This window comes from Salmo salar, unplaced genomic scaffold (assembly GCF_965601325.2).
Source record: "Salmo salar unplaced genomic scaffold, fSalSal1 ptg000519l, whole genome shotgun sequence".
Taxonomy (NCBI): Eukaryota; Metazoa; Chordata; class Actinopteri; order Salmoniformes; family Salmonidae; genus Salmo; species Salmo salar.
In genome coordinates, this window is record NW_027675407.1 from 1,067,735 (window position 1) to 1,092,092 (window position 24,358).

Here is a 24,358-nt window from a genome sequence, read left to right on the forward strand (position 1 = left end):
ACCAGGGACTGGGGATGCAGTTAGGTTTGTATGCAGTCTGGTGATATACCAGGGACTGGGGATGCAGTTAGGTTTGTATACAGTCTGGTGATATACCAGGGACTGGGGATGCAGTTAGGTTTGTACAGTCTGGTGATATACCAGGGACTGGGGATGCAGTTAGGTTTGTACAGTCTGGTGATATACCAGGGACTGGGGATGCAGTTAGGTTTGTACAGTCTGATGATATACCAGGGACTGGGGATGTAGTTAGGTTTGTATGTAGTCTGGTGATATACCAGGGACTGGGGATGCAGTTAGGTTTGTACAGTCTGGTGATATACCAGGGACTGGGGATGCAGTTAGGTTTGTACAGTCTGATGATATACCAGGGACTGGGGATGTAGTTAGGTTTGTATGCAGTCTGATGATATACCAGGGACTGGGGATGTAGTTAGGTTTGTACAGTCTGGTGATATACCAGGGACTGGGGATGCAGTTAGGTTTGTATACAGTCTGGTGATATACCAGGGACTGGGGATGTAGTTAGGTTTGTACAGTCTGGTGATATACCAGGGACTGGGGATGTAGTTAGGTTTGTATGCAGTCTGGTGATATACCATGGCCTGGGGATGTAGTTAGGTTTGTACAGTCTGATGATATACCAGGGACTGGGGATGCAGTTAGGTTTGTACAGTCTGGTGATATACCAGGGACTGGGGATGCAGTTAGGTTTGTATGCAGTCTGATGATATACCAGGGACTGGGGATGCAGTTAGGTTTGTATGCAGTCTGATGATATACCAGGGACTGGGGATGTAGTTAAGTTTGTACAGTCTGGTGATATACCAGGGACTGGGGATGCAGTTAGGTTTGTACAGTCTGATGATATACCAGGGACTGGGGATGCAGTTAGGTTTGTACAGTCTGGTGATATACCAGGGACTGGGGATGTAGTTAAGTTTGTACAGTCTGGTGATATACCAGGGTCTGGGGATGCAGTTAGGTTTGTACAGTCTGATGATATACCAGGGACTGGGGATGCAGTTAGGTTTGTACAGTCTGGTGATATACCAGGGACTGGGGATGCAGTTAGGTTTGTATGCAGTCTGATGATATACCAGGGACTGGGGATGCAGTTAGGTTTGTATGCAGTCTGATGATATACCAGGGACTGGGGATGTAGTTAAGTTTGTACAGTCTGGTGATATACCAGGGACTGGGGATGCAGTTAGGTTTGTACAGTCTGATGATATACCAGGGACTGGGGATGCAGTTAGGTTTGTACAGTCTGGTGATATACCAGGGACTGGGGATGTAGTTAAGTTTGTACAGTCTGGTGATATACCAGGGTCTGGGGATGCAGTTAGGTTTGTACAGTCTGGTGATATACCAGGGACTGGGGATGCAGTTAGGTTTGTATGCAGTCTGGTGATATACCAGGGACTGGGGATGTAGTTAGGTTTGTACAGTCTGGTGATATACCAGGGACTGGGGATGCACTTAGGTTTGTACAGTCTGGTGATATACCAGGGACTGGGATGCAGTTAGGTTTGTACAGTCTGGTGATATACCAGGGACTGGGGATGCAGTTAGGTTTGTACAGTCTGGTGATATACCAGGGACTGGGGATGTAGTTAGGTTTGTACAGTCTGGTGATATACCAGGGCCTGGACATGCAGTTAGGTTTGTTTTCCTCTAGCTACTCTCCAGTTTGCTCCCAGCAGCGTTAATAGAACATAGATCACTGTTCAACTAGGCTGCAGAGTTCCTATTTTGACAGATAATTCAACCAGTGTGACCAGTGGGTTTCTTTAAATGAATGAATATGAAACTGCCTTAAATACAGATGTGAAGGACAGTATGTTTTAAATTCTCACTCAAAATATGCACTGCTCTTTTTGAACGTCTCAATATAATATTATTATTTAATGAAAGGAATGAAAAATACATTTGTGTGCAACAACAACTGCGTTTCCCTCCAGTCAGCAGACGGCGATGTGCGTCTTTCAGGCGATGCTGCAGCGTGACGTAAAATCTAGTGGACGGAACACTTCTTCAACAACATCTAGTCAGCCACCTCGGTAGCCAACAGCCGAAACATTTAGACTGTTTCTGTGCATATTTGCCTCTGTTTTTTAAATATACTTCTGACATCTAGTTAATTTCCCCCATTTAAATGTTGTAGGTACATTGTTAGTCAACTAGCTGGCTTGATAAGTTAGCCTAGCACTAAACTAGTCGCTCATGCTAACTAGCTAGCTAGCTAACATCCCCGAACATGAGCTCCCTAAACTACTCCCCTCCTGTTAAAGAAGAGGAGGTCTGCTGGACGGAGAAAGAAGCTCTGGGGCTGAACATTGTCGTGAAAGAGGAGAAGGAAGAGGAGGATGTCACAGTAAAACAAGAAGTAGAGGGTGAGGCTGTTACCGTGAAAGAAGAAGAGAAAGACGTTTCAGTGAAAGAAGAAGATGCGTTCAGAGTGAAAGAGGAGGAGGATGTTACAGTAAAAGAAGAGGAAGAGGTGAAAGAGGAGGATGTAGTTTTTGAAGTGAAGGAGGGGAAACAGGGAGAGAGAACTGTCATATTGACAGAGGAGTCAGGAGATCTGATTACCACCAGTAAGTACTGTCTTAAAAACGGGCTCTAACTGCAAAGGTTTTGAACGAATGTGTTGTTTTAAAGCAGCATGCTACTGAAATTCTATACTTGAAAATGTTGTTCTGTACTATAGGAATTTATGTTATAATATAATGTTGAAGCTACATTTTAAATCCCTGAATGCTGATTGGCTGACAGCCGTGGTATATCAGGCCGTATACCATGGGTATGACAACATGTATTTTTACTGTTCTGATTACATTGGTAACCAGTTTATAATAGCAATAAGACACCTCAGTGATAGATGGCCAATATACCACGGCTAAGGGCTGTATCCCGGCACTCTGTGTTGCGTCGTGCGTAAGGACAGTCTTTAACCGTGCTATATTGGCCATATACCACACTTCCTCTGGTCTTATTGCTTAACTGTAACATGTGTATACCATCAGAGTCCCTCCCACCACAAAATAACAACTTAATTGTCTCACAGAATGGCAAACAAGTTATAAATGAAACTTTTGACGTGTGTCTATTGTAGGCCTTGTGTGGAGTGTGTATACCAACAAAAAGCAGATTTCTAAATAATGTTGGAGAAATACATAAAATAAGATGCATTATTGACATGAAATGGACATGTGTTATGGGGAGACTGAACATATTAGCAAAAGGACAAGCGTTTTGGGGACTGAACATATTAGCAAACGTTTGTAAGTCTACAAAAAAACATAAAATAAAATAGCCATTTCAAGGAAAGGCTGAACTAAAGAATTATCATTTAGAAAATATGGTAATTATTACTTTAGAGATGAAGTGGGACACCAACAAAATGTTATTTACATTGGATCAAATACAGCCTATAACATGACATTATCTATTATTATAGAGCTCTGATCAGCCTATAAACATGATCTATTATTATAGAGCTCTGATCAGCCTATAAACATGACATTATCTATTATTATAGAGCTCTGATCAGCCTATAAACATGATCTATTATTATAGAGCTCTGATCAGCCTATAAACATGATCTATTATTATAGAGCTCTGATCAGCCTATAAACATGATCTATTATTATAGAGCTCTGATCAGCCTATAACATGACATGATCTATTATTATAGAGCTCTGATCAGCCTATAAACATGATCTATTATTATAGAGCTCTGATCAGCCTATAACATGACATTATCTATTATTATAGAGCTCTGATCAGCCTATAACATGACATTATCTATTATTATAGAGCTCTGATCAGCCTATAACATGACATTATCTATTATTATAGAGCTCTGATCAGCCTATAAACATGACATTATCTATTATTATAGAGCTCTGATCAGCCTATAACATGACATTATCTATTATTATAGAGCTCTGATCAGCCTATAACATGACATGATCTATTATTATAGAGCTCTGATCAGCCTATAAACATGATCTATTATTATAGAGCTCTGATCAGCCTATAACATGACATTATCTATTATTATAGAGCTCTGATCAGCCTATAACATGACATTATCTATTATTATAGAGCTCTGATCAGCCTATAACATGACATTATCTATTATTATAGAGCTCTGATCAGCCTATAACATGACATTATCTATTATTATAGAGCTCTGATCAGCCTATAACATGACATTATCTATTATTATAGAGCTCTGATCAGCCTATAACATGACATTATCTATTATTATAGAGCTCTGATCAGCCTATAACATGACATTATCTATTATTATAGAGCTCTGCTCAGCCTATAACATGACATTATCTATTATTATAGAGCTCTGTTCAGCCTATAAACATGACATTATCTATTATTATAGAGCTCTGATCAGCCTATAACATGACATTATCTATTATTATAGAGCTCTGATCAGCCTATAACATGACATTATCTATTATTATAGAGCTCTGATCAGCCTATAACATGACATTATCTATTATTATAGAGCTCTGATCAGCCTATAACATGACATTATCTATTATTATAGAGCTCTGATCAGCCTATAACATGACATTATCTATTATTATAGAGCTCTGATCAGCCTATAACATGACATTATCTATTATTATAGAGCTCTGCTCAGCCTATAACATGACATTATCTATTATTATAGAGCTCTGTTCAGCCTATAAACATGACATTATCTATTATTATAGAGCTCTGATCAGCCTATAACATGACATTATCTATTATTATAGAGCTCTGTTCAGCCTATAACATGACATTATCTATTATTATAGAGCTCTGTTCAGCCTATAACATGACATTATCTATTATTATAGAGCTCTAATCAGCCTATAAACATGACATTATCTATTATTATAGAGCTCTGCTCAGCCTATAACATGACATTATCTATTATTATAGAGCTCTGATCAGCCTGTAAACATGACATTATCTATTATTATAGAGCTCTGATCAGCCTATAACATGACATTATCTATTATTATAGAGCTCTGTTCAGCCTATAAACATTATCTATTATTATAGAGCTCTAATCAGCCTATAAACATGATCTATTATTATAGAGCTCTGATCAGCCTATAAACATGATCTATTATTATAGAGCTCTGATCAGCCTATAACATGACATTATCTATTATTATAGAGCTCTGATCAGCCTATAACATGACATTATCTATTATTATAGAGCTCTGATCAGCCTATAACATGACATTATCTATTATTATAGAGCTCTGCTCAGCCTATAAACATGATCTATTATTATAGAGCTCTGATCAGCCTATAACATGACATTATCTATTATTATAGAGCTCTGATCAGCCTATAAACATGATCTATTATTATAGAGCTCTGTTCAGCCTATAACATGACATTATCTATTATTATAGAGCTCTGATCAGCCTATAACATGACATGATCTATTATTATAGAGCTCTGATCAGCCTATAAACATGATCTATTATTATAGAGCTCTGATCAGCCTATAAACATGACATTATCTATTATTATAGAGCTCTAATCAGCCTATAAACATGACATTATCTATTATTATAGAGCTCTGATCAGCCTATAACATGACATTATCTATTATTATAGAGCTCTGATCAGCCTATAACATGACATTATCTATTATTATAGAGCTCTGATCAGCCTATAAACATGATCTATTATTATAGAGCTCTGATCAGCCTGTAAACATGACATTATCTATTATTAAAGAGCTCTGTTCAGCCTATAACATGACATTATCTATTATTATAGAGCTCTGATCAGCCTATAACATGACATTATCTATTATTATAGAGCTCTGCTCAGCCTATAACATGACATTATCTATTATTATAGAGCTCTGATCAGCCTGTAAACATGACATTATCTATTATTATAGAGCTCTGATCAGCCTATAACATGACATTATCTATTATTATAGAGCTCTGATCAGCCTATAAACATGACATTATCTATTATTATAGAGCTCTGATCAGCCTATAACATGACATTATCTATTATTATAGAGCTCTGATCAGCCTATAACATGACATTATCTATTATTATAGAGCTCTGATCAGCCTATAAACATGACATTATCTATTATTATAGAGCTCTGATCAGCCTATAACATGACATTATCTATTATTATAGAGCTCTGTTCAGCCTATAAACATGATCTATTATTATAGAGCTCTGCTCAGCCTATAAACATGACATTATCTATTATTATAGAGCTCTGATCAGCCTATAAACATGACATTATCTATTATTATAGAGCTCTGATCAGCCTATAAACATGACATTATCTATTATTATAGAGCTCTGACCAGCCTATAACATGACATTATCTATTATTATAGAGCTCTGATCAGCCTATAACATGACATTATCTATTATTATAGAGCTCTGATCAGCCTATAACATGACATTATCTATTATTAAAGAGCTCTGTTCAGCCTATAAACATGATCTATTATTATAGAGCTCTGATCAGCCTATAAACATGACATTATCTATTATTATAGAGCTCTGTTCAGCCTATAAACATGATCTATTATTATAGAGCTCTGATCAGCCTATAAACATGACATTATCTATTATTATAGAGCTCTGATCAGCCTATAAACATGACATTATCTATTATTATAGAGCTCTGTTCAGCCTATAAACATGATCTATTATTATAGAGCTCTGATCAGCCTGTAAACATGACATTATCTATTATTATAGAGCTCTGCTCAGCCTATAAACATGATCTATTATTATAGAGCTCTGATCAGCCTATAAACATGACATTATCTATTATTATAGAGCTCTGTTCAGCCTATAACATGACATTATCTATTATTATAGAGCTCTGATCAGCCTATAAACATGACATTATCTATTATTATAGAGCTCTGATCAGCCTATAAACATGACATTATCTATTATTATAGAGCTCTGTTCAGCCTATAAACATGATCTATTATTATAGAGCTCTGATCAGCCTGTAAACATGACATTATCTATTATTATAGAGCTCTGATCAGCCTATAAACATGATATATTATTATAGAGCTCTGATCAGCCTGTAAACATGACATTATCTATTATTATAGAGCTCTGATCAGCCTGTAAACATGACATTATCTATTATTATAGAGCTCTGATCAGCCTATAAACATGACATTATCTATTATTATAGAGCTCTGCTCAGCCTATAAACATGATCTATTATTATAGAGCTCTGATCAGCCTATAAACATTATCTATTATTATAGAGCTCTGCTCAGCTTATAAACATGACATTATCTATTATTATAGAGCTCTGATCAGCCTATAAACATGATCTATTATTATAGAGCTCTGCTCAGCCTATAAACATGATCTATTATTATAGAGCTCTGTTCAGCCTATAAACATGACATTATTTATTATTATAGAGCTCTGATCAGCCTGTAAACATGACATGATCTATTATTATAGAGCTCTGCTCAGCCTATAAACATGACATTATCTATTATTATAGAGCTCTGTTCAGCCTATAAACATGACATTATCTATTATTATAGAGCTCTGCTCAGCCTATAAACATGACATTATCTATTATTATAGAGCTCTGTTCAGCCTATAAACATGACATTATCTATTATTATAGAGCTCTGATCAGCCTGTAAACATGACATTATCTATTATTATAGAGCTCTGTTCAGCCTATAAACATGATCTATTATTATAGAGCTCTGATCAGCCTGTAAACATGACATTATCTATTATTATAGAGCTCTGCTCAGCCTATAAACATGATCTATTATTATAGAGCTCTGATCAGCCTATAAACATGACATTATCTATTATTATAGAGCTCTGTTCAGCCTATAACATGACATTATCTATTATTATAGAGCTCTGATCAGCCTATAAACATGACATTATCTATTATTATAGAGCTCTGATCAGCCTATAAACATGACATTATCTATTATTATAGAGCTCTGTTCAGCCTATAAACATGATCTATTATTATAGAGCTCTGATCAGCCTGTAAACATGACATTATCTATTATTATAGAGCTCTGATCAGCCTATAAACATGATCTATTATTATAGAGCTCTGATCAGCCTGTAAACATGACATTATCTATTATTATAGAGCTCTGATCAGCCTGTAAACATGACATTATCTATTATTATAGAGCTCTGATCAGCCTATAAACATGACATTATCTATTATTATAGAGCTCTGCTCAGCCTATAAACATGATCTATTATTATAGAGCTCTGATCAGCCTATAAACATTATCTATTATTATAGAGCTCTGCTCAGCTTATAAACATGACATTATCTATTATTATAGAGCTCTGATCAGCCTATAAACATGATCTATTATTATAGAGCTCTGCTCAGCCTATAAACATGATCTATTATTATAGAGCTCTGTTCAGCCTATAAACATGACATTATTTATTATTATAGAGCTCTGATCAGCCTGTAAACATGACATGATCTATTATTATAGAGCTCTGCTCAGCCTATAAACATGACATTATCTATTATTATAGAGCTCTGTTCAGCCTATAAACATGACATTATCTATTATTATAGAGCTCTGCTCAGCCTATAAACATGACATTATCTATTATTATAGAGCTCTGTTCAGCCTATAAACATGACATTATCTATTATTATAGAGCTCTGATCAGCCTGTAAACATGACATTATCTATTATTATAGAGCTCTGATCAGCCTGGAAACATGACATTATCTATTATTATAGAGCTCTGATCAGCCTGTAAACATGACATTATCTATTATTATAGAGCTCTGATTAGCCTGTAAACATGACATTATCTATTATTATAGAGCTCTGCTCAGCCTATAAACATGACATTATCTATTATTATAGAGCTCTGATCAGCCTGAAGACATGACATTATCTATTATTATAGAGCTCTGCTCAGCCTATAAACATGACATGATCTATTATTATAGAGCTCTGATCAGCCTATAAACATGACGTTATCTATTATTATAGAGCTCTGATCAGCCTATAAACATGGCATTATCTATTATTGTAGAGCTCTGTTCAGCCTATAAACATGATCTATTATTATAGAGCTCTGCTCAGCCTATAAACATTATCTATTATTATAGAGCTCTGATCAGCCTGTAAACATGACATTATCTATTATTATAGAGCTGTGCTCAGCCTGTAAACATGACATTATTTATTATTATAGAGCTCTGCTCAGCCTATAGACATGACATTATCTATTATTATACAGCTCTGCTCAGCCTATAAACATGATCTATTATTATACAGCTCTGCTCAGCCTATAAACATGACATTATCTATTATTATAGAGCTCTGCTCAGCCTAAAATACGACATTATGTAGCCTGGCAGGTAGGAGCCAGTAACCGAAAGGTTGCTGGATCAAATCCCCGAGCTGACAAGGTAAAAACGCTGTCATTCTGCCCCTGAGCAAGGAAGTTAACCCACTGTTCCCTGGCTGCCGATGACGTGGATGTCTATTAAGGCAGCCCCCCGCACCTCTCTGATTCAGAGGGGTTGGGTTAAATACGGGAAACACATTTCAGTTGAATCCATTCAGTTGACTAGGTATCCCCCTTTCCCTATTGTAGAGCTCTGCTCAGCCTATAAACATGTGAGAAAGATTAGATTTTATGTTCTACATTATAATTATTATTAGGGCAGCCACCAAGTTTTTATTAAATTATGTAATGTTCTGAAAACTGACTTCAGGTTTTTGAGGAATCTAGCCTCACAGGAAGACAGTTTTATTTTATGGAGGTTTAATTCAGTTCTCTGTTTAATATTGAACTAAATACTCTGTCTTTGGTAGGAGAGGGACCAGACTCTCACTCTGACAGCGGGGAGACTCCTTCAGGGGAACCAGACCCAGAGACGCCCAAACCAGCGAGACAACACCACTGTTCCCAGTGTGAAAAGAGTTTTAAGTGGTTAAGGAACCTGAAAGTACATGAGAGAACGCATACAGGAGAAAACCCTTACGAATGCTCCCACTGTGGAAAGAGTTTTACCAAGTTAGGGAACCTAAAAGAGCATGAGAGGACACACACAAGAGAAAAGAGTTTCCAATGTTCCCAGTGTGGAAAGAGGTTTACCCAGTTACGGTACCTGAAACAACATGAAGAAATACACACAGAAGATAGGAAGACCTACCACTGCTCTCAGTGTGGAAAGATATTTACTGGGTTAGGGAACCTGAAAATACATATGAGAAGACACTCTGGAGAGAAGCCGTACCACTGTTCCCACGGTGTAAAGAGTTTTACTCAGTTAGGGAGCCTGTAACCACATGAGAGGGGACACACTGGAGAGAAGCCTTATCACTGTTCCCACTGTGGAAGGAATTTTAGGTGGTATGCGAGCCTGAAGGAGCATGAGAGAATACACACAGGAGAAAAGCCTTACCACTGTTCCAATAGTGAAAAGAGTTTTACCCATCGAGGGAGCCTGAAAGCGCATGAGAGAATACACTCAGGAGAAAAGCCTTACGAATGTTCCCGATGTGAAAAGAGTTTTACCCGGTTAGGGAGCTTGAAAAAGCATGAGAGAACACACACAGGAGAAAAGCCTTTCCAACATACTAATACACAGGAGGAGAAGACATACCACTGCTCTCATTGTGAAAATACATTTTCCCAGTCAGAGGACCTGAAATCACATGAGAGAATAGAGAGGCTGTGTTCTGACTTATGTTTTTGATTGAGAAATTGTGTTTTTGTTCATTCTACATTAAATAATATTGTATGAATGAAATCATACTGAAAAATAGGTCTACATGTTTTTTCCAGCTCAAGACATGATCATGTCGAAAATCGGATTAAAAGAGTAAAAAAAAAATGTTTTGATTATGAACTTAAGATTGATTGAATGCAAGTGTAAAGCCCTAAATGTTGTTCACTATATCATTGGGATATTTCAAACATGTTAATTATTAAATAGATTGATATTAGTATTTCTTCATTCAGATTGTCATTGTAAATGCGTATTGGTTCTCAATTGACATATCTGATTAAATAAATGTGAAATAAAGTAAATGCCATATTATTTTTGGGAAGTCTATTTGGTTCTATGTTGGGACTATAAGAATATTTTGAAGATAAATACACAAGGCAGAGTACGAGAGAGACAGAGGACGAGAGGTCAGTACAGTACTAACAACCAATGGAAATAGTGTTTTTTCCTGTAATAGGGAGTTATTGATCAGTGGTTCAGCAACATGGGAGGATGTAGATGTACACTACCGTTCAACAGTTTGGGGTCACTTAGAAATAACCTTGTTTTTAAAAGAAAGCCATTTTTTGTCCATTAAAATAACATCAAATTGATCTGAAATACAGTGTAGACATTGTTAATGTTGTAAATGACTATTGTAGCTGGAAACAGATGATTATTAATGGAATATCTACATAGGCGTACAGAGGCCCATTATCAGCAACCATCACTCCTGTGTTCCTATGGCACGTTGTGTTAGTTAATCCAAGTTTATCATTTTAAAAGGCTAATTGATCATTAGAAAACCCTTTTGCAATTATGTTAGCACAGCTGAAAACTGTTGTTATGATTAAAGAAGCAATAAAACTGGTCTGCTTTAGACTAGTTGAGTATCTGGAGCATCAATGTAACCTCTCAAATTCATAGACAGGTGTCGCGTCTTTTTTACCCAAAAGTAGTTTTTTACCCGGAGACTGTAGTGCTACTTTCTCAAAATGAACATAAATGCTGTAGGGGGAGGGTTCTGGTGTTTTACCAGGAGACTGGGGCCGATCCCCATTTAGGAATGTATGTCTTGCTTACTCACACTCTGCATGTGTTGATACCTGGCTGAAAACCCTCACAGTTGTTGGCCAACAGATTTTGTCATGGAGTTTTCATTCAATAGGGTTTAGAGTCCATTTCATCTTAAGCCATTCTTTTAAATACGGTAATACCTTTAATTAGAATGTTGTGCCTTTAAATACCTTTTCATTCTAATTTTGTTGACGGACTCAATAGAATACACGGAGTCAGAAACTAGGGATCAATTCAAGAAAGTCATCATTCGTCTCTGTTTCAACACCAACTGGTAGATTTAAAAATACTCTGATCTTGTAGATTATTTAGGTACATTTTAGGGTTAGGAAAGTATGTATGAATCATAAAAACAATAGTCCTATAAATCTACCCTAATTCTTACTAATCATGGAAGTTTGATGACAACGGCCCAATCCTACATTTACATAAGTGTTCAGACCCTTAACTCAGTACTTTGTTGAAACACCTTTGGCAGCGATTACAGCCTTGAGTCTTCTTGGGTATGACGCTAGAAGCTTGGCACAACTGTATTTGGGGAGTTTCTCCCATTCTTCTCTGCAGATCCTCTCAAGCTCTGTCAGGTTGGATGGGGAGCATCGCTGCACAACTATTTTCAGGTCTCTCCAGAGATGTTTGATCGGGTTCAAGTCCGGGCTCTGGCTGGACCACTCAAGGACAACAGTGCAATAATATGTAACAACTTCACAACAAATACACACATCTAAAGTAAAGGAATGGAATTAAGAATATATAAATATTTGGACGAGCAATGTCAGAGTGGCATAGACTAAAATACAGTAGAATAGTATAGAATACAGTATATACATATGAGATGAGTAATACATAGACAGATACAGTAGAATAGGATAGAATACAGTATATACATATGAGATGAGTAATACATAGACAGATACAGTAGAATATGATAGAATACAGTATATACATATGAGATGAGTAATACATAGACAGATACAGTAGAATAGTATAGAATACAGTATATACATATGAGATGAGTAATGCATAGAGAGATACAGTAGAATAGGATAGAATACAGTATATACATATGTGATGAGTAATACATAGACTAAGATACAGTAGAATAGGATAGAACCTAGTCTGTTCATTATATACTTCTACATGATGTATTGTTACACCATGTAGGAGCAGTATAGACCTAGTCTGTTCATTATATACATCTACATGATGTATTGTTACACCATGTAGGAGCAGTATAGACCTAGTCTGTTCATTATATACATCTACATGATGTATTGTTACACCATGTAGGAGCAGTATAGACCTAGTCTGTTCATTATATACATCTACATGATGTATTGTTACACCATGTAGGAGCAGTATAGACCTAGTCTGTTCATTATATACATCTACATGATGTATTGTTACACCATGTAGGAGCAGTATAGACCTAGTCTGTTCATTATATACATCTACATGATGTATTGTTACACCAACACAAAAAAAGGAAATTATATTATTTTATACTAATACAATTGCTCAGAGAAAGAGATTTAGTTTAAAATGTAATTCTCAAAAGGTTGGGGTCTGAATTATTGCCACCCATGTTTTCAATACTCCAGCACCCTCCCCTTGGGAGGATAATGACACTGAAATGTTTTATGAGATTAGAGAACACATTGGGTGGGACCTTAGACCATTCCTCCATACAGAATCTCTCCATGTCCTTGATTTATTTAGTCTGCGCTTGTGGACTGCCCTGTTCAATTCAAACCACAGGTTTTCAATGGAGTTCAAGTCCGAAGACTGAGATGGCCATTAAAAATGTTGATTTTGTGCTCAATTAACCATTTCTTCTTTGATGTTGATGTGTCTTGCTGGAAGATCCACTTATGGCCAAGTCTCAGCCTCCTAGCAGAGAGGTAACCAGGTTTTGGGCTAAAATATCCTGGTAGTGGGTAAAGTTTATTTATTTATTTTATACAGTAATTTTTTTCTCATCTTTATCAAGGGTATCAATAACTAGGTGCTTATTTTGATATGTAGTTATTTGACTGAATCAGAAATACAGATGTGGAGTAGATGTAGAGTTTGTTTTAAATTCTCATAAAAAAATCTGAACTAATCAAACAACACTTGTTGCTCTTTGTACGTGTTGATATAATATTCATATTTAATGGAGAGGAAAAAACGTTTCCCTAAACTGCTTTATAATATTATAATTCAATGAAGAATAAAAATAGTTTTCCCTCCTCAACTGCGTTTCCTCCCTCCAGACAGCAGAGGGCGATATGTGTCTTTCAGGCGATGTTTCTAGTGTGACGTATAATCTAGTGGACGGAACGCTTCTTCAGCAACTGCAGCCACCTCGGTAGCTCGCTAGCCGACAAAGTCGGAACATTCAAGTTCTTTAGACAATTTCGTGGTTTAATTGCCACTGTGATTTAAACATAGTACTCCATTTTATGTAATATTTACGTTGTAAGTCAGCTAGCTGGCTGGCTGGTTAAGTTAGCACTAGTCTAGTCGCTAATGCTAACTAGCTATTATCTCCGACCATGAGTTCACTAAGCTACTCTCCTCCTGTTAAAGAAGAGGAGGTCTGTTGGACGGAAAAAGACGCTCTCGTGAAAGAGGAGGAGGAAGAGGAGGCTGTTACAATACAAAAACAAGTAGAGGGTGAGGCTGTTACAGTGAAAGAAGAAGAGAAAGACGTTTCAGTGAAAGAAGAGGAAGCGTTCAGAGTGAAAGAGGAGGAGGATGTTACTGTGAAAGAAGAGGAGGAAGATGCAGTTTTTGGAGTGGAGGATGAAGTGAAAGAAGATGAAGACGTTTTTGGAATGAAGGATGAAGAGGGGGAGATTACTGTCACATTAGAGGAGGACGAAGAAGAGAAGACTGGAGAACTGATTAACACCAGTAAATACAGTGAGTACTATCTAATAAAACAGGGACATTGATCTGATTAACACCAGTAAATACAGTGACTACTATCTAATAAAACAGGGACATTGATCTGATTAACACCAGTAAATACAGTGAGTACTATCTAATAAAACAGGGACATTGATCTGATTAACACCAGTAAATACAGTGAGTACTATCTAATAAAACAGGGACATTGATCTGATTAACACCAGTAAATACAGTGAGTACTATCTAATAAAACAGGGACATTGATCTGATTTACACCAGTAAATACAGTGAGTACTATCTAATAAAACAGGGACATTGATCTGATTAACACCAGTAAATACAGTGAGTACTATCTTATAAAACAGGGACATTGATCTGGTTAACACCAGTAAATACAGTGAGTACTATCTAATAAAACAGGGACATTGATCTGATTAACACCAGTAAATACAGTGAGTACTATCTAATAAAACAGGGACATTGATCTGATTAACACCAGTAAATACAGTGAGTACTATCTAATAAAACAGGGACATTGATCTGATTAACACCAGTAAATACAGTGAGTACTATCTAATAAAACAGGGACATTGATCTGATTAACACCAGTAAATACAGTGAGTACCATCTTATAAAACAGGGACATTGATCTGATTAACACCAGTAAATACAGTGAGTACTATCTAATAAAACAGGGGCATTGATCTGGTTAACACCAGTAAATACAGTGAGTACTATCTTATAAAACAGGGACATTGATCTGATTAACACCAGTAAATACAGTGAGTACCATCTTATAAAACAGGGACATTGATCTGATTAACACCAGTAAATACAGTGAGTACTATCTAATAAAACAGGGACATTGATCTGATTAACACCAGTAAATACAGTGAGTACTATCTAATAAAACAGGGACATTGATCTGGTTAACACCAGTAAATACAGTGAGTACTATCTAATAAAACAGGGACATTGATCTGATTAACACCAGTAAATACAGTGAGTACTATCTTATAAAACAGGGACATTGATCTGATTAACACCAGTAAATACAGTGAGTACTATCTAATAAAACAGGGGCATTGATCTGGTTAACACCAGTAAATACAGTGAGTACTATCTAATAAAACAGGGACATTGATCTGATTAACACCAGTAAATACAGTGAGTACTATCTAATAAAACAGGGACATTGATCTGATTAACACCAGTAAATACAGTGAGTACTATCTAATAAAACAGGGACATTGATCTGGTTAACACCAGTAAATACAGTGAGTACTATCTAATAAAACAGGGACATTGATCTGATTAACACCAGTAAATACAGTGAGTACTATCTAATAAAACAGGGACATTGATCTGATTAACACCAGTAAATACAGTGAGTACTATCTTATAAAACAGGGACACAAACTCTGCAGTTGTTGAACTAATGTGTGATTTTAAAAGGGCATTCTACACTCAAATATGTTTTTGTACTGTCGGAATTGTTCATGACGTCCTTTCCTGTTGAAAAGTGATATAAATACAGTAAAGTATAAACACACTAATGGGAAACAAATAAATGTTTTGAGCAAAATAGTGTTTTTTTAACAACTGCAAACTAGACGGAGTGAGTGATGTCATAGTAAGGCCTCCAAGGAGTTGGCTTGATGGGAAGTCGTGATGTCATCCAATAGGCGACTGATCTTCATGTGAATATTCATTATTCTTTTTAAAATCCTTCCTGTTCTGTCAAGTTGGTTGTTGATCATTGCTAGAAAGCCATTTTCAAGTCTTGCTATAGACTTTCAAGACGATTTAAGTCCAAACTGTAACTAGGCCACTCAGGAACATTCAATGTCATCTTGGTAAGCTCCTCCAGTGTAGATTTGGCCTTGTGGTTTAGGTTATTGTCCTGTTAGGACGGTTTTTTGTATTCAGATCTCTGAAATGCTCTCTACCTACGTAACATTTAGTGTCTCCTTATGTTACGCTGGGGAAACAGTTTTCATGGGCACAGAAATCCTAAATAATTTCAGAGTTTGCTAAATCCAATGGTTCTAACCGAGAGTCACCTTAACTTTATTGACAACACCCAAATGGATACTGTCATTAACGTGGTTCTTCAATAATTACACATAATTCTTAATACTGTAGCTGTTTATTTACAGTCACATGTTCAACTATCATCAGCTGATCCACGAAATCATTTTCTGAATGACAGTCACATGACAAACATCACGACATGCAACAACAACCAAAGTGCTTCTTCATTCATTACTCTGGTAAAGACAGTTATGCCGTGCTCCACGTTGGATCCAACATCCCAAACAAATCGATGTTTATAATGTGTTACTGTCTGGCTGATTTACAGTAGGGTCTCATTACTCTGTTTGTGCACAGAGATACACTCCACGTTGGATCCAACATCCCTACTTTGCTCATAATGTGTAGAGAACTGTTCCTTGATGGATAGGCTATTGTTCAACACACAGAGCTATTTTCCTTTATTCAGGACATTTAGAATGACAACACATTACAGAGTAGCCTAGTGGGATTATTCACAAAATTATCTGGTGATCAGGTTATGAAACGTCACGACAGACATTTTAGTGTCCATGTTTCACCTGAAATATTAAATGATTTATAGTCCTACGTCTATGTCGTTGTTAGATAAAGTTATGGGTCCTACAGTAGGTCTATGTTATTGTTAGGTGAAGTTATGGGCCAATTTGTTAAACACTTAGTGTACAAACCCTCATTGTCAGGCTGATGTTAAAGCTAGCCAAAGAGCATTTTACTGGTTGAAGTGTTTTTTAAGTGTAAAGCAGTTGATTTGCGACAATAACACAAACATATTAAGCAGGAGGTTCAAACGAGCTTTACAATTATAATCCAGAAGTAATGTTAAATGCACTCATATGCAACCTGTAAATGGAGGCTATTTTTGCTGTCAGCCTATGAGAACTCCCCAGAGTTTTCCCCCACAGTGCTGAATTAGTGAATAGACAGAACTTAATGTGAGTTTACTTGAGTAGCACTCCTGATCTTGTCCTGATAGTGCGCTGTAATATTCAGAATACATTGTGAAAAACGATCATCTTCGCTCACCATTTTTGCTCCAGGCAGATATACTACATCCATAACTAGTGGTTTCCTCATTACCAGATATCCTACATCCATAACTAGTGGTTTCCTCATGACCAGATATACTACATCCATAACTAGTGGTTTCCTCATTAGCAGATATACTACATCCATAACTAGTGGTTTCCTCATTAGAATGGAGGAGTTTCTACAACCAAATTGCGTGTGCATCGCTGCAATTTTAGCAAACACAGAAAGGGGCCTATATTGGAGGCCAAAGGTCATCTGGCACACTGCTTAGGTCTTGACTGTCTTGTCAAATGTTGTACAACTTAATCTGGTCATCCCTTTTTACCTCAAATAAACAGTGGATTTCTGTATATATATACAGTGTGTATGTATGTATGTATATATATACAGTGTGTATGTATGTATATATATACAGTGTGTATGTATGTATATATTTACAGTGTGTATGTATGTATGTATGTATATATATGTATGTATGTATATATTTACAGTGTGTATGTATGTACGTATATATATGTATGTACGTGTGTATATATACAGTGTGTATGTACGTGTGTATATATACAGTGTGTATGTACGTGTGTGTATATATACAGTGTGTATGTACGTGTGTATATATATACACAGTGTGTATGTACGTGTGTATATATACAGTGTGTATGTACGTGTATATATATACAGTGTGTATGTACGTGTATATATATACAGTGTGTATGTACGTGTATATATATACAGTGTGTATGTACGTGTATATATATACAGTGTGTATGTACGTGTATATATATACAGTGTGTATGTACGTGTATATATATACAGTGTGTATGTACGTGTATATATATACAGTGTGTATGTACGTGTATATATATACAGTGTGTATGTATGTATGTACGTGTATATATATACAGTGTGTATGTATGTATGTACGTGTATATATATACAGTGTGTATGTATGTACGTGTATATATATATATACAGTGTGTATGTATGTACGTGTATATATATATACAGTGTGTATGCATGTATGTACGTGTATATATATATACAGTGTGTATGCATGTACGTGTATATATACAGTGTGTATGTATGTATGTACGTGTATATATACAGTGTGTATGTATGTATGTACGTGTATATATACAGTGTGTATGTATGTATGTACGTGTATATATACAGTGTGTATGTATGTATGTACGTGTATCAGATTACATGGAGAGGGGGGACCTGATCCTATATCATAATGAATCAGATTACATGGAGAGGGGGGGGGACCTGATCCTAGATCATAATGAATCAGATTACATGGAGAGGGGGGACCTGATCCTAGATCATAATGAATCAGATTACATGGAGAGGGGGACCTGATCCTAGATCATAATGAATCAGATTACATGGAGAGGGGGGGGACCTGATCCTAGATCATAATGAATCAGATTACATGGAGAGGGGGACCTGTCCAGTGCGTGTGTGTGTGTCCAGTGTCTGTGTCAAGTGTGTGTGTGTCCAGAGTGTGTGTGTGTCCAGTGTGTTTATGTGTGTGTCCAGTGTGTGTGTGTGTGTGTATATCCAGTGTGTGTGTGTGTGTGTGTGTATTGAGTGTGTGTGTGTTCAGTGTGTGTGTATGTGCGTGTGTGTGTCCAGTGTGTCCAGTGTGTGTGTGTGTGTCCAGTGTGTGTGTGTGTGTCCAGTGTGTGTGTGTGTGTGTATGTCCAGAGTGTGTGTGTGTGTGTGTGTCCAGTGTGTGTGAGTATGTGCCCAGTGTTTGTGTGTGTGTTCAGTGTGTGTGTGTGTGTGTGTCAAGTGTGTGTGTGTATGTCCAGAGTGTGTGTGTGTGTGTGTGTGTGTCCAGTGTGTGTGAGTATGTGCCCAGTGTTTGTGTGTGTGTTCAGTGTGTGTGTGTGTTGAGTGTATGTTTGTGTGTGTCCAGTTTGTGTCCAGTGTGTGTGTGTGTCCAGTGTGTGAGTGTGTGTGTCCAGAATGTCTGTGAGTGTGTGTGCATTTTGTGTCCAGTGTGTGTGTGTCCAATTTGTTTCCAGTGTGTGTGTGTGTGTTGAGTGTGTGTATATCCAGTGTGTGTGTGTGTGTCCAGTGTGTGTGTGTGTGTGTCCAGTGTGTTGGTGTGTGTGTGTGTGTCCTGTGTGTGTGTGTGTGTGTGTGTGTGTCCAGTGTGTGTGTGTGTGTCCAGTGTGTGTGTGTGTCTGTGTCCAGTGTGTGCGTGTGTGTGTGTGTGTGTGTGTGTCCAGTTATTATTTCAGGGACACTGAGGATTCATAATAAACCCTAAACCCTGGATAGAGGGGCTCAGTGAATGTGGAGGTGAATGTGATCAGGTGGGTCAGTGTGTCAGAGGAGGCTCTATAGAAGGACAGAGTGCCGGCTGACCAGTCCAGATACACTCCTACTCTGTGGGAGCTGGAGGAGGGGACGTCTATGGTAGTGGAGTTATTATTGTGCCTGGCAGAGTAACTGTTGTCATAGCAGAACAGACTCCAGGACTTGTCATTGTATCCAAGACAACAGTCCTTAACCACTCCTCTCCTGTTGATTCCTTTATATGTCACTCCTATATCAGCCCCCATTATCCCACTCCACTCTACCTCCCAGTAACAGCGCCCAGTCAGACCCTCTCTACACAGCACCTGTCTACAGCCCTTAAATCTCTCTGGGTGATCAGGATACGGCTGCTCCTCTCTCCTACATGTCACCTTTCTGTTCTCCTCAGACAGAGAGAGGAGTCTGTTTACTGTGTTTAGGTCCAGTGTGAGATCACAGACATCTGATGGATGAAACCAGACACAATATTAGAAATCATCATCATTCACATTAGAATGTTAACTCACTTTTCACTAATTCATTTAATGTAGATGTTTCTAGGTATCAAAAGGAGAAGTTAAGGTAACTTGAGACTTGTTGAATGATCACATGTTATACTGTATGGTAATATAATACACACTTATTCACAATAATTACACACACACACACTTATTCACAATAATTACACACACACACACACAGTCATATCAACTCTTTGTAAACGTTTGTGTCCTGATTTCTGTAGAACTACAGATGATATTTAATATGACCAAGTCAGTAATGATGGGGGTCTTTGACTTAACTTGAATTAAGACTTATTCTTAGTCATATTCTTCACAGCAGTCAACACTCACATTTTCTAATCCCAGGTTTCATTCTGTTCTCTCCACCATGTTCCACACTGTAGCAGTAAGCAGAAAAACAGACAGTCAATGAGGGATACACCTGAACACACACACACACACACACACACACACACACACAGTCAGCATATAACTTTGTCCAAGTGGTGGTCAGAATGTTTGTCTTAACTAGCCTGAAAAGTCAAACATGTCTGATATGAGCATTGACATAATGTAACAGCTGTCTTCTGCGGAAATGGACCAAGGTGCAGCAGGTTGCGTGTTCATCATGATAATTTATTAAATAAACGTGAACACGGGAAAAACAATAAACAAAAGAGAACGACAGACCGACAGTTTTACAGGCTAAGTACTTACATACAGCAGTGCAAAATCAACTACCCACAAAACCAAGTGACAAACATACTCCTACATATATGACTCCCAATCAGGAACAACGATCCCCAGCTGTTCCTGATCAGGAGTCACAAGACCAACACAGAACAATCACACACACACAAGACTGCCACGTCCTGACCCCAAAACTACAACAACAGCTCCATCTGCTGGTCAGGACGTAACACATAAACCCTCTACATACTTGAGTTTCTCCAGTCTGCAGTGTGGATCCTCCAGTCCAGCAGAGAGCAGTCTGACTCCTGAGTCTCCTGGGTGATTGTAGCTCAGGTCCAGCTCTCTCAGGTGTGAGGGGTTTGACCTCAGAGCTGAGACCAGAGAAGCACAGCCTTCCTCTGTGACTAGACAGCCTGACAGCCTGCAAAGAGTCAAATCATATTAAAATCACACTGCTATTCTTTGGTGGTGAAAATAGTGGCAGTATATTATAGTAGTCACAAGCTGCCCCCTATCCCCAACAGTTTATACATGAAATAAATCTTTCTTCAAAAAGCATAATGCATTAACAACATTACAGTTTAGGAGCAATTCAATCATCTTTTAAATATAATACCAATTAATTATAACAAATAAACTCAATACTTGGTTCAAACAAGGGTATTACACAAACATACAGTCAATAATACAGTAGAAAAATAAGTCTATATACAATGTGAGCAAATGAAGTGAAATAAGGGAGGTAAAGGCAAAAAAAGGCCATGGTGGCAAAGTAAATACAATATAGCAAGTAAAACACTGGAATGGTAGATATGCAGTGGAAGAAAGTGCAAAGTAGAAATAATGGGGAGCAAAGGAGCTAAATAAATAAATACAGTAGGGGAAGAAGTAGTTGGGCTAAATTATAAATGGGCTATGTACAGGTGGAGTAATCTGTGAGCTGCTCTGACAGCTGGTGCTTAAAGCTAGTGAGGGAGATATTTGTTTCCAGTTTTAGATATTTTTGTAGTTCGTTCCAGTCATTGGCAGCAGAAAACTGGAAGAAGAGGCGGCCGAAGGAGGAATTGGCTTTGGGGGTGACCAGGGAGATATACCTGCTGGAGCGCGTGCTACAGTTGGGTGCTGCTATGGTGACAGCCAACCTCTACCGACTAGCAGCACTGTAGAAACTATTACATTACAACGGAACGACTTGATTAGTGTAGTGTTAGTGTTAGTTAGCTAGCATTTTCGTCATTTTAGTCAATAAGATTTTCGCAACGTAAGCTTAACTTTCTGAACATTCGAGACGTGTAGTCCACTTGTCATACCAATCTCCTTTGCATTAGCGTAGCCTCTTCTGTAGCTTGTCAACTATGTGTCTGTCTATCCCTGTTCTCTCCCCTCTGCACAGGCCATACAAATGCTTCACACCACGTGGCCGCTGCCACTCTAACCTGGTGGTCCCAGCGCGCACGACCCACGTGGAGTTCCAGGTCTCCGGCAGCCTCTGGAACTGCCGGTCTGCGGCCAACAAGGCTGAGTTCATCTCAGCCTATGCTACCCTCCAGTCCCTAGACTTCCTGGCGCTGACGGAAACATGGATTACCACAGATAACACTGCTACTCCTACTGCTCTCTCCTCGTCTGCCCACGTGTTCTCGCATACCCCTAGAGCATCGAGCCAGCGGGGTGGTGGCACTGGAATCCTCATCTCTCCCAAGTGGACATTCTCTCTTTCTCCCCTGACCCATCTGTCTATCTCCTCATTTGAATTCCATGCTGTCACAGTTACCAGCCCTTTCAAGCTTAACATCCTTATCATTTATCGCCCTCCAGGTTCCCTTGGAGAGTTCATCAATGAGCTTGACGCCTTGATAAGTTCCTTTCCTGAGGATGGCTCACCTCTCACAGTTCTGGGTGACTTCAACCTCCCCACGTCTACCTTTGACTCATTCCTCTCTGCCTCCTTCTTTCCACTCCTCTCCTCTTTTGACCTCACCCTCTCACCTTCCCCCCCTACTCACAATGCAGGCAATACGCTTGACCTCATCTTTACTAGATGCTGTTCTTCCACTAATCTCATTGCAACTCCCCTCCAAGTCTCCGACCACTACCTTGTATCCTTTTCCCTCTGCTCTCATCCAACACTTCTCACTCTGCCCCTACTCGGATGGTATAGCGCCGTCCCAACCTTCGCTCTCTCTCTCCCGCTACTCTCTCCTCTTCCATCCTATCATCTCTTCCCTCTGCTCAAACCTTCTCCAACCTATCTCCTGATTCTGCCTCCTCAACCCTCCTCTCCTCCCTTTCTGCATCCAAAATCCTTGATTTTCTCTGTCCCCTATCCTCCAGGCCGGCTCGGTCCTCCCCTCCTGCTCCGTGGCTCGACGACTCACTGCGAGCTCACAGAACAGGGCTCCGGGCAGCCGAGCGGAAATGGAGGAAAACTCGCCTCCCTGCGGACCTGGCATCCTTTCACTCCCTCCTCTCTACATTTTCCTCCTCTGTCTCTGCTGCTAAAGCCACTTTCTACCACTCTAAATTCCAAGCATCTGCCTCTAACCCTAGGAAGCTCTTTGCTACCTTCTCCTCCCTCCTGAATCCTCCTCCCCCTCCCCCCCCCCTCCTCCCTCTCTGCGGATGACTTCGTCAACCATTTTGAAAAGAAGGTTGATGACATCCGATCCTCGTTTGCTAAGTCAAACGACACCGCTGGTCCTGCTCACACTGCCCTACCCTGTGCTTTGACCTCTTTCTCCCCTCTCTCTCCAGATGAAATCTCGCGTCTTGTGACGGCCGGCCGCCCAACAACCTGCCCACTTGACCCTATCCCCTCCTCTCTTCTCCAGACCATTTCTGGAGACCTTCTCCCCTACCTCACCTCGCTCATCAACTCATCCTTGACCGCTGGCTACGTCCCTTCCGTCTTCAAGAGAGCGAGAGTTGCACCCCTTCTGAAAAAACCTACACTCCATCCCTCCGATGTCACCAACTACAGACC

At 38.5% G+C, this 24,358-nt stretch overlaps 1 protein-coding gene across 1 annotated transcript; it reads left to right on the top strand.

Annotated features, from left to right (window-relative positions):
• The first annotated feature begins 2,006 nt into the window (after window positions 1-2,006).
• On the top strand, window positions 2,007-11,519 carry LOC145876215 (uncharacterized). Its single transcript, XM_082972008.1, has 2 exons — window positions 2,007-2,600; window positions 9,894-11,519. The coding sequence occupies exons 1-2, from the start codon at window positions 2,261-2,263 to the stop codon at window positions 10,364-10,366; spliced, it is 813 nt and encodes a 270-aa protein (XP_082828134.1). The 5' UTR covers window positions 2,007-2,260; the 3' UTR covers window positions 10,367-11,519.
• The last annotated feature ends 12,839 nt before the right edge of the window (window positions 11,520-24,358 follow it).

What these genes read in the sequence shown, in the direction of transcription:
- LOC145876215 (XM_082972008.1), top strand. Translation starts at nt 2,261, where the DNA reads ATGAGCTCCCTAAACTACTCCCCTCCTGTTAAAGAAGAGGAGGTCTGC. An exon ending in AGGAGATCTGATTACCACCA is followed by an intron (nt 2,601 to 9,893) that starts GTAAGTACTGTC and finishes TGTCTTTGGTAG; the next exon opens with GAGAGGGACCAGACTCTCAC.